This window comes from Phanerochaete carnosa (genome assembly GCF_000300595.1).
Source record: "Phanerochaete carnosa HHB-10118-sp unplaced genomic scaffold PHACAscaffold_13, whole genome shotgun sequence".
Lineage (NCBI taxonomy): Eukaryota > Fungi > Basidiomycota > Agaricomycetes > Polyporales > Phanerochaetaceae > Phanerochaete > Phanerochaete carnosa.
In genome coordinates this window covers 211,065-226,656 of record NW_006767640.1, presented here as the reverse complement: position 1 = coordinate 226,656, position 15,592 = coordinate 211,065, and the positions used below count along the sequence as shown (strand labels likewise).

General features: G+C 50.9%; 4 protein-coding genes across 4 annotated transcripts; 2 read left to right on the top strand and 2 right to left on the bottom strand.

Moving 5' to 3' along the window:
* Positions 1-1,309, bottom strand: PHACADRAFT_201260 (uncharacterized protein; the record flags this gene model as incomplete). Its single annotated transcript, XM_007401553.1, has 3 exons — positions 1-738; positions 812-932; positions 978-1,309. 3 exons carry the CDS (start codon positions 1,307-1,309, stop codon positions 1-3), a joined length of 1,191 nt encoding a protein of 396 aa, XP_007401615.1.
* Positions 1,310-6,939: 5,630 nt separating this feature from the next.
* On the top strand, positions 6,940-9,053 carry PHACADRAFT_214109 (uncharacterized protein; the record flags this gene model as incomplete). The annotated part of the gene is made up of 9 exons (XM_007401552.1): positions 6,940-6,945; positions 7,017-7,123; positions 7,177-7,292; positions 7,343-7,599; positions 7,647-7,705; positions 7,763-7,819; positions 7,873-8,462; positions 8,521-8,609; positions 8,664-9,053. The coding sequence occupies 9 exons, from the start codon at positions 6,940-6,942 to the stop codon at positions 8,889-8,891; spliced, it is 1,509 nt and encodes a 502-aa protein (XP_007401614.1). The 3' UTR covers positions 8,892-9,053.
* A 689-nt stretch (positions 9,054-9,742) lies between these two features.
* PHACADRAFT_214108 (uncharacterized protein) lies at positions 9,743-13,104 on the top strand. Its single transcript, XM_007401551.1, has 15 exons — positions 9,743-9,969; positions 10,027-10,096; positions 10,152-10,229; positions 10,287-10,485; positions 10,537-10,937; positions 10,993-11,071; positions 11,131-11,197; positions 11,257-11,312; positions 11,368-11,691; positions 11,759-11,876; positions 11,928-12,050; positions 12,108-12,193; positions 12,250-12,419; positions 12,469-12,722; positions 12,778-13,104. Exons 1-15 carry the CDS (start codon positions 9,862-9,864, stop codon positions 12,955-12,957), a joined length of 2,313 nt encoding a protein of 770 aa, XP_007401613.1. The 5' UTR covers positions 9,743-9,861; the 3' UTR covers positions 12,958-13,104.
* A 165-nt stretch (positions 13,105-13,269) lies between these two features.
* PHACADRAFT_188642 (uncharacterized protein) lies at positions 13,270-15,585 on the bottom strand. The gene is made up of 7 exons (XM_007401550.1): positions 15,066-15,585; positions 14,843-15,008; positions 14,677-14,798; positions 14,581-14,629; positions 14,438-14,521; positions 13,737-14,372; positions 13,270-13,677 (listed from the first exon to the last, which is right to left on the bottom strand). Exons 1-7 carry the CDS (start codon positions 15,207-15,209, stop codon positions 13,415-13,417), a joined length of 1,464 nt encoding a protein of 487 aa, XP_007401612.1. The 5' UTR covers positions 15,210-15,585; the 3' UTR covers positions 13,270-13,414.
* Positions 15,586-15,592: the final 7 nt, after the last annotated feature.

The following is a 15,592-nucleotide window of genomic DNA, read 5'->3' as shown; positions in this document are numbered from 1 at the left end:
CTATTTGTTCTCGTAAAACCTAACCACGTCAAAATATCCGTTCACGTAAACTGCGCTGAGCGCTTGTACAATCCGGGCTTTGTTCTTGCGTAGCCCTTTGAACGAGATATCCCCTATTTCCCTGCACCCTAATTTCCACTTGCGCCACTCCTCATATTTGACAATGTTACAGACGTCCGCTAGACAGCGCTTGATGCACGTGAGCTGTTCGATGAGTCGGCAGAGATTGCGGACTCGGTCGGAGTTGAGGTCGTCAAGCTCGAGAGTCTCAAAGACGTCGAGGCGTTTGAGCGTGCCATCGAACTTTGGTGTGAAGATGCGGACAAGGTCGGCAGGAGTGTGCTTGTCGAAGTCGATGAGTATTGGCTTCGGGGTGATCAGCGTATGTGTCGCTGGTGGGATGGCAGCGAGATGCTGCTCGAGTGTTGGCTTTGACGAACCGGCGAGGATCCGTTCGCGCGCCTGTTGGATTTTGCGTGCAGCTAGATGCTGCTTAAAGTCGGCCTTGTCGGTAGCGTAGCGCTTGCGGAACTGTTCGCGACGTAGGCGCCTACCCTCGTGTGAGTTCGGAGGGAACGGGAGGGTGAGCGCTGGAGTCAGCGAGCGTAGTTCTTTGCCGCGGCGTTTACCGTATGGGACGGTCTCAACGGGGTCGTTGGTGTTGCCGGAGGCGGGCGCGTAGCCGGCGAAGTGCTTGTACCACTGGAAAACGGAGTGAGAGAGACGAGCGGGTAAATCCTTTGGCACTAGAAATTATGCAGAAATGAACGCGTGAGCGCTCCGTCTGCCACTAGCACGCAACGAGACTTACTCGTAAACTGCGTGGATAAAATTTTTGACAATATGTCACGAGAGTGACAGTCGGCTTCTTGAGGTTGACAACTCGCTGCGCAAGAAACTCGCCCATGTCTGATTCACGTTTGCCCTCGGTGCTAGTATATTCCTCCTTTTCAGAAAGAGTTCACTCTCACTCTCACCTGCCAGCCACAATTGCCATAGACTCCGTCCCGGGCTGCAGATGCAGCAGCATGTCTGCGAGACCAGCAATCTTGACGAGCGTATGTGCCGCTTTCTGAGGGTTCCCGATCGGTTTCATTGATTCACTGAAGGTTATCTTCCTGAATACAGCACACGGCGAGTTTGGATCGGCATACTTGGGGTGTGCAGGCATCACCTTGAGCGATTTGCCTCCCCACTCGGTACTCTCACTCTCGCTCTCCATCTCCAAAGCGCTGGTCTCCAGGTCGTCCGTAAACGAGTGTTTCCGTTTTGCGCTGACATGGATAGCTGCGCTCAGAGATGCCTTCATGTCCCGGAATTTCACTGTTGGGTGCGAGATGGGCTTCAGTTCCTATCATGAGCAAGCCTTGAAAGAAAGGGAACCCAGAAGATAGGCTTTACACTTGTCACTAAGAATCTTATAAGCTGCCGTGAGTAGGTCTCAACGAAGGCATAGACTGTTTGTTACCAGGTGGTATTTTGCGTTGTATTTACCTCATGTAAGTGTCGACATGTTACTTACTTGGGAAGTAACTGTCAGAACTGGGCGATTACGTTATTGCCCTGTACGGACTAATGGGGATATCATCACATGATCCCTCTATTATCTTGCAGTAATACAATATCTGATTACTCATGCTTAGTATACATGCTTATGCTCACAGTACTATAGGTCTTATAGCGGTATCAGAGGTCCTGAATCACATGTATATATACTGGCCCTGTAGCACAGAATAAAGCAAGAGTTCAGTCGCACTTTAACAGGTTATGAGCCCTGGCCTCACGGCCACTCTACCACCACTCTACTAGTTTCATTGCTGAAGAAGACCCCTCGGGAAACCTCAGTCCCCTTCACCCAGTTTAAACCCACCGCTTCTCCCGCAGCACTGCTTCGTCTCATTGCCAAAGTTCTGCAGCATACTAACACATCTGCACTGCATCTGCCAAAGGATTTGGATCAAAAATTTTAGATTATTGCTGGAAATTCATGCATTCCTCATATCATTAAAATAGGGGCATTAAAATAAGGCAGAAACGTTACTGACATGGAACTAACAGGCAGTAACTAACTGTGAGAATCTTCCCTACATTACTAACCGGGAAGAAACCCTGAGGGTAGTTTTGCAGGGAACACTAGTCTGGGCGGCTGAGAAACACTGAAACGTCCTGAGAGGGTCTGATGAGCTTTGTCCTAGCTTTCAGCGTTTCCAGTACCTTTTTTTTTCTGCATGTTTATAACATTTCCAGTACCGGATCATTTGCTGATGCTCAATATCTCTCGATACGCGACATTGCAAGAAATGAGGTTTCAAAATAGACGAGGGGCTAAGACACAAGAGCAATCGGAGGTTGCAAGTCTCACTTACCGTACGAGAGGTTGTTAACAGCATTGGCCGCCAGTGGATGCCTTTCCACAGGGTTTTTTTCTGATTCTAGAGTGCAGTGTGGAGTGTAAACTGTAGTTTAGAATTGAATGGTACCAGTCTGTAAAACCACAACAACTGAGAGCAAAGAAATGTAATATTTTGTTTCGTAAGTGGAGTTTGAAAGTGCGACTGGGGGTCGACACGCTTGAGTGGACGCATTCGTTCTGACTATTGCTTATAGACCCTAACACAAGGTTCCTCTGACAGCAATTAGAAGGCGAGGACAAGTCCGCCGCCGATGAAGTTCTCCAAGAGACCACTATTGTGGCAACATTACTCTTGTCACCAGCCAATTGTGCAGTATACATGCGTTGGGTGTTGATGGGCTCACCACATACCCTAAGTTCACCCCAATTTCACCCAAATGTGACAGACAACATCATAGGCCCCATTTCACAAGTCACTGCAAATATCTAGTGAGATGGAGGGCGGTGTAAGTGGGGGAACAGGCACAACGGTGCATGCAGAGTCTGAAATTATGTCTGTAAACATAGAATCTAATCTGTAAGGGGGGTCAGACCCCCCTTCCAGATTTCGAGTCTGTAAATGCAGCTGTTCAGACCAAAACTACGGTAAGTAAGATCGGCCAAGATCATCAGGAAAAACCGCCCACAATAATTAGGTCTAATTGGCTGGAATTAGGACTAATTGCATAGATTAGATAAATTAGATCTTTTAAAACCTGCCCCTTCTGGAGGGCCAATTTTAGCACTAAATTAGATTCGTTCGCACTCCATTATTGCAGCTTTAAACAGCGTTCTCAGCACAGAAAAGAGCATATAATAGCATTTGTAGATGGCTAGGGTACAAATAACACATAAATTACGTAGGATACATGTACTATAGTGACCGCAGCACATTAGCCAGCAACCAATGAAATATCTAGCTTTTGCAACAGGTCTCAGCTCACTCGGCCTGCTATATGTGCTGTGTCACGGTGGACACTGATATTTGGGTTGTTAGAAATGCAGATCAGAGGGAACAGTGCTATCACGTACCACTGTGACCATGTTTCTGCTGGATGCCACTCACCACCTAGTAAAAAATTATTAGCGCAGTCTGACACATTGCAGGAGGAAAGTGGGCTCACCATATATTGAGACAAACAACATGTGTCACATGTGCGGTCGCCTGCAAGATTACTGTTGTGCACACTAATACTACCATTAACTTGACCATTTAAGCTCCTGAGGTTTGGTAGTGTTCAACAGGCGCCATCAAACGCGAAGGCGATGGTGGAGACAGTCATTGTGGTGGTGGAGAACATGCCACCCCCTGGCTTATGAAGGCAAACATGCCGGACAAGCCCGAGCTTGTTCTTCATATAGCCGCAGTAGCGCAGCCTCGTCGACAACAGACCATAACCCCCTATGTGAACTTGGTCATTACTTTAATAGTTGCATGGAGCGTGTGACGCGCCTATATACTAGTTCCCCACCAAACTAAAACTCTTGAGTTCACTAAAACCTGCATGGTGTCCGATCTTTCAGTGGGGACGAGCAGGCACACGACGTGAAGGCAGCGGCTGCTCTCAGGAGCGCGCAGAGTGTATATGCGTACCAGCTTTCACTCGGCGCAAGTGGTGTCACAACGTTGTGGGATTACGCAGACCTGTGGCACTGCAAGCGCAGCATGTCCTGCAAGCAGAACGAGGGGGGTTAGTCAGGCAGTCTGGAATAGCTGGCTCATAAGAGCACTAACATTAATGACACCAGTAGGCGTGGAGGGCCAGAAATGAGCTGGGACTTGTGGTGCATAGAGGGGAGAGAGAGGGAGGACAGTGGCAGTAGCTGAAAGGGCTGAAACTTCAAAGTTTTTGCTCATTGATGGCTACCGGCAAAGTCCAATTACTTATCCGACCGGTGTCTAGAAACTAGCAGCATGGCGTCGACGTTGTCCACATTGTCTTGTAGCTACAAAAGTCGAGTTGGAACATGTTGAATATATTAAGAACAGTATTGGGATGCTCTAGAAGAAGAATATAGTAAATTGGACATCTATTCAATTATTTAGATCACTGAGATGCTTTACTCGTGCATTAGACTGCATTCGCCCTAATTAGCACTAAATTATATTGAGGGGTTTTTCCTGATGATGCCTCATCCAATTTATTCTTAAATCTAGTCTACAAAGCTCTATAGACAGCTGTGGAAAGGCATCCAGTATCGACAAAAAGCCGACTTCCCTAAGGGGTGCCGGACGGTTGCAGTTCAAAATCAACAGGGTGACATAGGTTTGTGCCATGTCACGCTCCCGGGCTTTGTCCTTTGTAACGCAAGGCTGCCATGATGGATATATACATTGGTAAGCTGGGAGTATCTCTGTCTTCCTCCCAGCCTCTGGGCCTGTTGGCAAGCAAGTTGTGCACACTGCAAAGGTTAAGGAGTGGCCACTGGTAGAAGGACCACTCAGGTCTTTAACACCTAGTATTAAGCACTTGGATGGCCCCTGAGTTGGCTGCGGGAACCAAGTGAATATTTGGGCATGCAAGGATTGATGTTTTTGAATGTTATGGTACTTTTATTAGTTAAGCTAAGATCCCTATATTTTTGGTCATTTTTTTTCCACTTTGAGCAAGCTATTGAATATACAAGTTGAAGATGCACCCAATTCATGACGGGCACTTGCTGCTCGTGCTCTCTGCAAATATCACCTCCACTTGCGCATTCACAATTTTCCACCAGTACATGTTACAATCGGTCCGTCTTCCTGGTATATGTTTTTCTTTCCCTCTATTACCAGACAGTAAGTGCCTACTCGAAGATTCCACTCTTTTCCGGACTATTCCATTTCCGGTCTATTTCTGGACCACTTCCATTTCCCAGACATTCTCGTATATATGTTGTTTCTTCTCTGCTGATCTCGCAGTAGCTAGGTTAGTATAAATACCCTCCGGAAATGTCGTGTACTTTAGCTTCGGCCTCCTGTATTATCAGTCACTCTCTATATTATTTCCTGGACTTCGCCTAAAGTCCATGTTCTACACATTCCAACTCTTACAGTACACCATGTAAACCAGGCCACTGTGGATGTAGATATGGTCAGAATTTGTCCACAGAGGTGCGGAGCTGGGATGTACCAACATCGGCCAGCTGTATTAGGTGTCTCGGATCAAATTTTGATAAGATAACAAAGGACAAAGCGAGACAAAGAGTGTGGAGTGACACAACGTCACATTCAACTAATTTTTTGAACCGCAACCGTCCGGCGTACACACCTCCCGTAGGCCATTTGGGTTCGCTGTTGGAGTTCCCGGATGATGTCTCGTGTAAATTTGAAACCACTCCTTGTCATCTTGCACCGGCAGATTCAACTTCTTCGCCACACCTTTCAAACCCGACAACCCGGCGAAAGTGTCTCATTCAAACTTGACGCGCCTGGTGCACCCAGGATGATGCATGCAAGTCGACGACTGGATACGACCTGACTTGATATTAAAACAGGCACCCATCTTATGCATCGACTTCTCGTACCTTTTGTGGCGAAGAAGAGGTGCGCGGAAGAGTGGACGCGAGCCGTACCAAGCGCTGACACCAATTTGGTCTGATTATCTGAATCGGCCATCTAATCAGTCGCCTAACGCTGCGCGGGACTAGGCTCGAACCGCCGCCAAGTTGGAAACATATTCCGTGCTTCACACAGGGGTATAGCTGCTGAGTAGACTGGAAACGAGTCTAGCGCGGGATCCTTCTTGGCAGATTCTCCAGTCTAAAGGCCTTTCTCTTTCGCAGTTAGCAGCCCAAGCACGCCTCCAAATTTGGCTTTCGTTGCCGTCATCTTGCCAAACAGATAGCAGGCAGCGCCCCGAGAACTCAGAGCACTTGCACTATCATCTAAGGGGAAGTGGTCGAGCACACAGTAGATTCTGGATTCCTCTGAGTCTACTGAGGTCCTCTCACATGCGTGAAATGTATTCAGCCCGGACTCAAGCCGCGCAGCTTCTGCGAACGTGACAGGACTTGTTTCATATAGCGCCAAGTAAATGCGGGCTGCGGGAAAGTCTACAATATTACCTCAAATCATCTTTACGAACATGCGTGGCAATGTCCCTGTTCCATCTGCCTCTCTCTTCTCAGTGGACAACCAGCGATACAGTAATCCGAAAGTTGAGTTGAATACGTACGATATCTCCTCAAGTGATTGTCTCGAGTGCTGAGGAGTACATCATTTCTATTCGCCAGTCGCACCCTCCTCTTGGGTCATGAGCGCTCACAACTCAACGCGCCAAACAATGCCGTCAGCAGATTTGACGATACGGCGCATAAGGCGCGAACCAAGCACTCATCTTCCCAGAAAGGCAAATAGAATCTGAAGTGGTACATATGCCCGAGTGTTTTTTTAATTGCTCCGGCACCCACTTCTGCTCTCTCCCTAGTAACAACTTGAACTCGCATGCAACGGTCCACTAGCCTCGACTACAAGACTCCTCAGCGGACGGGGTCTCCGGAGTTGCACAACACTGATACATCGAGGAGCAAGGAAGACCTACAAACACTGCGAATTAATGATACGAATGACAGTACGCATCCCGTACCCTTGCTGAGACCGTTCGTTCAAGTTGATTTCTGTCACCTAGCACCTGCCGTCAAGGAACAGGTGGAGAAGCCCCGGCCAGCGCTGAACAAGCCATACAGCATCTACACTAAGCGCGAGAAATGGACTATCGTCGCTATAGCTGCCGTAGCGGGACTATTCAGGTGCGTGTCATTTGTGGACCGCTGCGGAGTTCTGTGCTCACCGCCGGACCCAGTCCTCTGACCTCTCAAGTTTACTTTCCAGCGCTGCCCACGCTTGTGCAGGCTTTTCACACGTCTACGGAGAGGATAAACTTAACAGTGACTATGTACATAGTGCTGCAAGGTATAGGTGAGAATGTACGCTCCAGTAGGGCGTACTACCACTTACATCCTCCTTAGCACCCATGTTCTGGGGGACACTGGCCGACCGCTGGGGAAGGAGGCCAATGTTTATGGCCTGCTTGCTTGTGCTGTCCCTCTCCTGCGTCGGACTCGCCCTCGTGCCAACAAACGCATACTGGTTGCTCATGGTCTTGCGATGCGTGCAGGCCGCTGGCTCTGCTAGTACGACTGCACTCGGCGCGGGCGTCATCGCAGATATCACTGACCGTGCTGAGCGCGGGCACTTCTTCGGCTTGTATAGCATAGGTCCTCTGGTATGTGTCACGCACGTAGTCTCTGCACCATCTTATTCGCCTGGCAGGTTGGACCATGTCTCGGCCCCGTCATTGGTGGTGCCCTTGCGCAAGGCCTGGGCTGGAGGTGCGTTACTCGCCACGATATTCTCAGTTATTAGGCTGAAACGGCCTTGCTTTCCAGGTCAATCTTCTGGTTCCTGTGCATCGGCTCGTCAATTTGTCTCGTTATCATGTTCTTGTAGGCAATTCGCCCCCGGCATTCGCTGAAAGTATGGCTAATTAGAAGCTCAGGATTCTGCCGGAAACGCTGCGCTCGCTCGTCGGAGATGGCAGCATCATACCCCCTCCTATTTACCGCCCCCTTCTTCCCATCATCGGCCGCGATAGGATAGGCGGGAGCGACGACGACGTCGAACGCCCGCCGAAAGCCAAGTTCCGAAACCCGTTCCGTATTCTGTTCTACCCGGACGTGTTTATCCTGCTCATCTTCACCGGCTTTCTGAACGCGCTCTTCTACGCAATGACTGCCTCGATCTCGACACTCTTCAGCGTTACGTACCCTTATTTGTCCGAGACGACTATTGGCCTGTGCTTCCTCGCCATCGGCGGCGGCATGCTCGCCGGCAGCTTGGTCAACGGCCGCGTGCTCGACCTCGAATACCGCCGTGTGCAGCGCAATCTCGAGCGGCGCGCACGCGAGGACCCCGAATACGATGTGCCACTCGAGGATGTTACGAAGGACGAGCACTTCCCGATTGAATACGCTCGCTTCCGGACAATGCCCGTCTACTTCGTCATCTGCGTTTCCGTAGCGATCGGCTACGGGTGGGCACTGCAGAGCAAGGTTAACATCGCGGTGCCGCTCATCCTGCAGATCATCTGTGAGCGCTCTTCTCGCTGTTCCATGGCGGTACTCTGGGTTGCTGACGTGTTGCACAGTCGGATACGCTGCCATCTGCATTATGAATACTGCGCAGACACTCCTCGTCGACCTGGTCCCCGGCCAGGGCTCTTCTATCGGCGCCTGCGTACGCTTCTTTCGACAGCTTTGTCCAGGAGCTCAGTTGCTAACACGATTGCAGAACAACCTGGTGCGCTGTGCCCTGGCGGCGGTCGCCGTGTCCGTAATTGACGTCATGATCAATGCGATGGGCGTCGGCTGGACGTTTGTCGTGCTCGCCGGTCTTTGCATCGCCACGAGCCCGTTGATGTTCGTGATCATGCTCATTGGACCCAAGTTCAGAGCCAAGCGGAGGCTTCGGCAAGCTCAGAAGCAGTCTGAGAAGCAGTCTGAGAAGCAGTCTCAATAGCTTCCTTGGTATCTATTGAAGTATTTATCTTCATAATTTTGCCTTGGTAATAGTGGCAGATGGACTCTCGGGCGATTTCTGCGACGTTTATACTGCAGTTTCACATGTAGTCTTGGGGTAAGCACAGCTGGAGTCTGGGCGCCTCGACTTCCAATCTACCCACTGGCTCCTCACGACAAAGGTCTCTCGCAAAGCAGAGCTCATGTCACACAGCTCCTCCACGATACGCAGCTCTTTCCTGAGACCCCTGCATCATGTCTGGCTCGGTCGACGTCCCAAGCGTTGTGACCGTGGACAATCTGCGCGTGTGCGTAGCCAAGAGCTCCCGCAAGCATTTCGTCCTCCGGTTCTGGGTAAAACGAAGGAGTTAGTGGACTTATTCTATATTATTGGAGCGATGGTAAGACCCTCGACGATGTGTCCAATAGTAGGCACAGACAGGATATCTTCGCATGCGTTGTAAAACGGAGCGCAAGATTTCCTTGTACGAAAAATCTGCTTGCTCAAGCTGTGATGATAGTCAATATCAATAGACTTGGTGAAGCTATGGCTTCATCTAAGAAAGTTCCTGGTGGACATCTAGATAGCCCTTGACGGAGACGAAACCCGGAACGGGGATTCTAATCAGTTCCGACCAGAACTTGCATACAGCGCTAGGCCCAGCAAGCCCACGCGGCTTCAAACCGCGATATTTTGCCAGCAAGAAGAGATAGCGATACTCGTCGACCAGGCGATCGGGGGTGTGGGAGGTCGGGAGGGTCGATACAGTATGTCCCGACCCCGGGGAGTGCAAGGCGTCTACGCGCAAAAAGGACCCTGGACAGTCCAGTGCAGCGCGAGTCGCGACTAAGCACGGCACGCGTCTCGACTCTCGACTACGACCCTCATTCCTGCACCAATATCTCAAATCGTTTATCGTTGGCCCCCGTACTTGCCAGCTACGAAGGCCTGGCACCACTTCCGCGGCGATATGGCTACATCTACACTTTGCAATCAAGTAGCCGAGAAGTGGCAGCGCTCGTTTGCGAAACTCAACAGGGAGAAGGAGGGGATAACAGGATTGCTCGAGTTTACCCGCGTATGATAGATATTCTTGAACTCGTTGAGGTTGGCAGCTGACTGCGCATGGTACTAGGCCTGGCTGACGGCGAGTGACCAACTGAGACCGAGAGATAAGTCAGGACTTGCCGTCAAGCCTCCATACGGTCCGTACCGCGGGGTTTTGTATGTGGATCTGATGTCATGAACGTTGACAGGTAGACAAGACCAAACTACGGGAGTGTTTTGAGATCATTCGATCCTGCAACCTTCATGCTGTGTTTCTTGACGATTACCTTGGTGGGTCGGGCTATCTTCCCTCTCTTGATCTGGCTGAACCGTAGGTTGCTATCAAAGATGCTGTCGGCCGGCATCTACCCGCAATAACAAGCGACATCGAGTTTTACATGAAGATGTATGAGGTGCATATCACCTATCCATTGCCAACTTTTGCCTCATGGTTGCGCCTCATACAGAGAGAACCAAAGGTAGAACACATCGCAATGCTCATCAACATTGCTGCACGATGGCAGCGTGCTTGGGCACCACTTCCGGAGTAAGCAAATTTCCTCATGTGCTACCATAACATGCCGTTGACGTTACACAGAATGGGCGCGAGTGCGATTTCGGCGTTCACATGCACGTTCCAGACACACTTGTATTCTATTCTGCCGCCGTCCTTCACAGAAGGCTTCCGCGACCTGATAGCTGCCACATTTGACTTCAAGTCTATCGAATCTGCCCCGGACTGGCTGCCGTTGCGCTTCCCATGCACACCTGGTGTACCCCGACCCGATTTTACCCTGTGGATAGTCATGCAGGAGCTCGGTCTTATTGAAAGATATGAGACTCTCATCCTGAGCGTGTGCTATGAACGCATAGAGAAGCATATCTCGGAGACCTGTGGCAAAGTGTGGGACCGCCAGGTGCTGCAAGAGATGCGGGATTGGATGTCGCGCGAAGTGGTGACCTGGTTAACGATGCCCTATGCGCGGGATGCGCGAAGTGGCGAGTGGCCAAATTCCAATATCATTTTATGTCGTGCTGATCCTCACTGTTTTAGCTGAGCACGCCGCTATGCTCATGAAGGGCGTAGGTTCACGGCTCGACTACCATGTTTGCAAAACGCTCGCAGATCTACGGTGAGCCGTGCACTCTGCAACGAAGTCAATACATTCATTATCTAAGTCGTTTTTCAAAGCACACTAGAGATATTCGATATCATCATCGATTACCCGGATTCTCGTCCTGCACTGGATGATCTGAAGGTCTGTCCACTTTACAACGTGTCTGCCTGTCAAACTCTATCTGATGTGATGCTCAAAAGGAGTGTCTCCAGCGTGTAGACCAACGCTCTCAGCTCGTCCAGAGTCTTCGAAAGGCGTACGTACTCATGCGGCCCGAATCATGACTACCTCACTCATGCTCGTACAACCAGCAACCGGCGGCGTCTGCTCCACCCAGGCGCAGACACCAAGCTCATTCTCACGCAATATGTCTCGATAATTCGATGTCTGCGTATCATCGATCCCCAGGGTGTGCTTCTATTCAAAGTTGCGGACCCAATCCGGCGGTATCTTCGAGACAGGCCGGATACAATTCGGTGCATTGTAGCCAGCCTGGTCGGGGACGGCGAGAGCGGCGAGAGCGGCGATTCACTGGTGGACGAGAACGAGCCAATACAGCCCATAAATCAGACGCAGCTTGAAGACTACACCGATCCTAACTGGGAGCCAGAGCCTATCGATGCTGGGCCAGGCAAGTGTCATCGAATAGGGCCGATAGAACACGACTGACGATTTTTCAGAATTCCGCACCAACAAACCAAGCGACATTATAAGCACACTCATCAGTATCTATGATTCGCAGGAGCTTTTCGTGAAGGAGTTACAGATCTTGCTGGCTCAGCGGCTGCTCGCGATCAAGGATGGTAACTTCGACAGAGAGGTGAGCTGCATGCGCATAAGGAAACCGTGTGCCGACTTATATTTTGTCCAGCGCCGGAATATCGAGATCCTGAAGATCAGATTCGGCGAGGCTGCGCTGCAGGTTTGCGAGGTCATGCTCAGGGACATGACCGATTCGAAGCGGATGGACCAGCACATCCAGCAACAGACAGCCGTGCGTGTCGATGTTACGCGGTCTTCGCTTGCTCACAAATTCGCTATTCTCCATTAGTCCGACCTTCATCCCACCGTCATTTCCCGCCACTTCTGGCCTCCGTTGCAGACGAACACCTTCACGATGTCCGGACAGTTCCGCAAGTACGTGACAAGCCGCGCGCCTCAAGGCTCTTTGCTAATAAAGGCCTTGCATACAGAATCCAAGAGGATTACGCTAATGAGTTCCACGTGTTCAAGCCCGACAAGAAGCTTGTCTGGATGTCGCACCTCGGCTCTATCAACTTGGAGGTCGAGCTCGACGACAGGACGGTCGAGGCCGAGGTACCTCCCCTAGAAGCTGCACTCATTGAGCTCTTCTCAGAACAAGGTGTGTTTCAGTCTTTGAGCACCCCTCGTAACTCATGCCTTCGATACAGACGAGTGGACTGTAGCAGACCTCATCGTCAATGTCGGCTCGATTGAGCGTTCAAACGCTGTCAAAGCGCTTACAACCTGGGTCGAACTGGGTGTGCTGAAGGAGGACTCGCCGGACCACTACAGGCTACTCAAGACGGCAGAAGAGGCGAGCACAAGGGCTACGGCGAGGCAACCCGCGGTCGCCGTCGAGGAGCTACCCCCGGTCGTCACGGTGCAGCAGCAGCAGGCTGAGCAGATGAGGGTGTTCTGGATGGTTTGTGCTAATGTTCTGGTCAGACTTTTGCTAGTGTTGATGGGGCTATCTATAGTACATTGAGGGCATGTTGAAGAATCTCGGACAGCTTCCGCTGGACCGGATACAGCAAATGCTCAAGTTTGCGCCGAACTACGACCGGAACATCGACCAGCTTGCGGCATTCATGGAGGCCGCGCGGCGAGAAGGGCTTGTCACCGTAACGAACGGTTTGTGGAAGCTACAGAGCAAGTAGGCGTGCGTGAAGCTCCTCCACTAGATGTTATACTCTCGTATTTCAGGATCACATCGACAATCTCGGCGTGACAGAACAAATCTACAGATACGTTATACACAAGAAAACGCGCAAAGTAAGGGCCTGATGTGCACTGGTTAAGAAAATCAACTTTGGTTCACAATAATCTTGCCCTTGCGACGTCCGTTCAGCCTACGCTGACCTCAAGATCCGGAGCAGATTGGATGCGCCCATCAGGGGGCCTGAGGCCGTCATGGCTATCGTTGATCTCATGTTTGAGCTCGAGCGTCTACAGTGACAAGTCCCCGTGGAACTTGTCCCGGGCAATCAGGCGGACGGAAGACCCCGCCAAGCGTAATATCGGCTTTGAAGACAACAGCTATGTATCGATGGGACGTGTCCTCACGTAGAGCAACACACATTGAGCAACGGAAATACATGTTCTTAGGTGGATTTTTCACCGTCTCCTGGAAGCGAAAGTCCCGCCCATGATCCATCCAGTGGCAAGGACGAGGGCAGCAGCCGCAAAGCACGTTCCCGCGTATAGGATGACCTTCTCGTACGAGCCCTTGTATGCATCTCCAATGCCGATTGGCTGGCTGCCAATGCCAGAGTCGTTATTCTGAAGAGCGGTCGAGATAGGGGTCGAGAGAATGTTGCCGACACCACGGAATAGCAGCATACAGCCCAGCATAGATGTTGTAAGAGTGGGATCGTCCTCTGTAACGGATTTGGAGCATGAGCAGCTGAAGATATTACAATGAACTATGCGGGCTTACTAGCGATAGGCCTGAGGAAGCTCACCCAGAGGCTCGTCCAGCCTCCTGCTAGACAGCCGTAGGCAATACCGTACACGAGCACACCCGTAAGTGTGTATGACAACACGCCCCAGAGGACGAAGACAGATAGCGATGCGAGCATGAGGGTTACACTCGCAATGAGCCAAGGATTGATGGTGTCGGACAACAAACCATTGCTCAGCCGCCCGACAAGTGATGCTGCGTTGAGAAGCGCCAGCGATAGCGAAGAATCGCGCGAGCTGAGACGCAGAGACGAGGCATACGCTAAGTCATTGAACGTGAGCGCTGAATGAGAATAGATTGAGGAGCGAAGGGCATACTCGGCAGCCAAAGCAGAGGGACGAAAATATGCCAAGCCCTGGAGAGTGTTCGCAAGATTGATGACCCAGAATGTTCTGTCCTTGAGCCAGAAGAACCGGTGTTGGGCGACAGCTCTAGGATTTATCGGCCCGTGCACGATCCGAGCCTCTGGAAGGCGACCACGGACGAAAGGGACGACGAGTGTGAGAATGCCTGCGCAGACGATACTGTAGAACCGCATGACCTTGGCGTAGCCATACTTGTCGATGAGCGGAGGCAGGACTAACGGTAGTACCAAACCGCCGCATGCAGTACCTATCGTGGACCGTAGATAGTAAGCTCACATAAATCAATCAGCCGAAATTAACCTTTTCGCTTACCGGCATCGATAACGCCTAACGCCAGCCCGCGACGCTCGACAAACCAGTCAGACATATAATATATCTCAGGCGCCCACAAGAGAACTACACGAAGGATACGTTCAGAGAAGCGCGGTGAAGGTGCATTTGAATTGACCGCTTACCGCCGCCAACGGAATAGATTATCCCTTGTAGTGCCAACAGAGTTGGTATCTGTAGTGGTTCAGAGGCTGTACTGAAGATACGATTCGGTCACTTACGGTGCGCGCATAGCTCGCTCCAAAAAGGCTAGTGAAGACGAGGACTACGCCTAACCACAGGGCTTTCCTTCTGTAACGTGGAAACCGGGCTGCCGCAGGGAATGCTATGGATGCTGCCGTCTCTGTCAGAATCGGCAGCGGTCGCTGTCATGGTCAGCGTGCTTACCGGTACCGTACATCATCCCAGATGCTAGAGGACCGATAAGGGGAAGAAGAGACCTGGCGTGTTTTTGGCTTGTCCATGCCGGATCCTCAAGATACTTCACGAGGAACACACCGTAGGCGTTAGGGAACCCCCAGACGACACCTTCAATCAGGAAGGCTCCGAGTAACTAAATAATGGGTTTGGGTTCGTTTCAGCAGTGTACAGAGATTCTGTGTTAACATACGAAAGACCAGGCACCGAATCCTCGGTCTATAGGTGCAAGAGAACTCTCGTTGAAATGGGCGCCCACACTGGTAGAACCTTCATTACTACGCGCTGGTGCAGGTGTTGCATCTGTTATTGTACAGAGCTCGACGGCGTCTGACATGGGGCTCAGTAGTGCCCGACGACTCTCAACAAGCGGGTGGTGGTGGTGGTTTCACGGGTAGTCAACTGCCAGCACGAATGCATATCCAGGAAATACCCGAGACAGATTCATAGTTGGGCGGTCCTCGGCCCCAATGGCCACCGGATACTTCAAATTTGAACCTCCGATGCTTATCAAGAGATAAATGTTAGAGATAAGGATGGGGATGAGACTACCACAAGACCTTGAAGATCTAACCCATGCCACATACAACTATTGCCACTTGAACACACCGTACACGAGTGCACAAGACTAAAAATACCTTGATCTTCTGTCCTAGAAGAAACATAGTGCCAGATCTACTCGTTGAGTATATTGATTGAATGCCCCCCCCCCCAGCTGAG

Bases quoted from the DNA above. Each gene is read 5' to 3' on its own strand.
- PHACADRAFT_214108 (XM_007401551.1), top strand. From the start codon at position 9,862: ATGGCTACATCTACACTTTGCAATCAAGTAGCCGAGAAGTGGCAGCGC. The intron at 10,230-10,286 runs GTGGGTCGGGCT...TTGCTATCAAAG, and splicing joins GTTTCTTGACGATTACCTTG to ATGCTGTCGGCCGGCATCTA. The intron at 12,194-12,249 runs GTACGTGACAAG...CCTTGCATACAG, and splicing joins ATGTCCGGACAGTTCCGCAA to AATCCAAGAGGATTACGCTA.
- PHACADRAFT_188642 (XM_007401550.1), bottom strand. From the start codon at position 15,209: ATGTCAGACGCCGTCGAGCTCTGTACAATAACAGATGCAACACCTGCA. The intron at 14,373-14,437 runs GTAAGCGAAAAG...GGTCCACGATAG, and splicing joins GTTAGGCGTTATCGATGCCG to GTACTGCATGCGGCGGTTTG. The intron at 13,678-13,736 runs GTAAGCCCGCAT...AATCCGTTACAG, and splicing joins CTTCCTCAGGCCTATCGCTA to AGGACGATCCCACTCTTACA.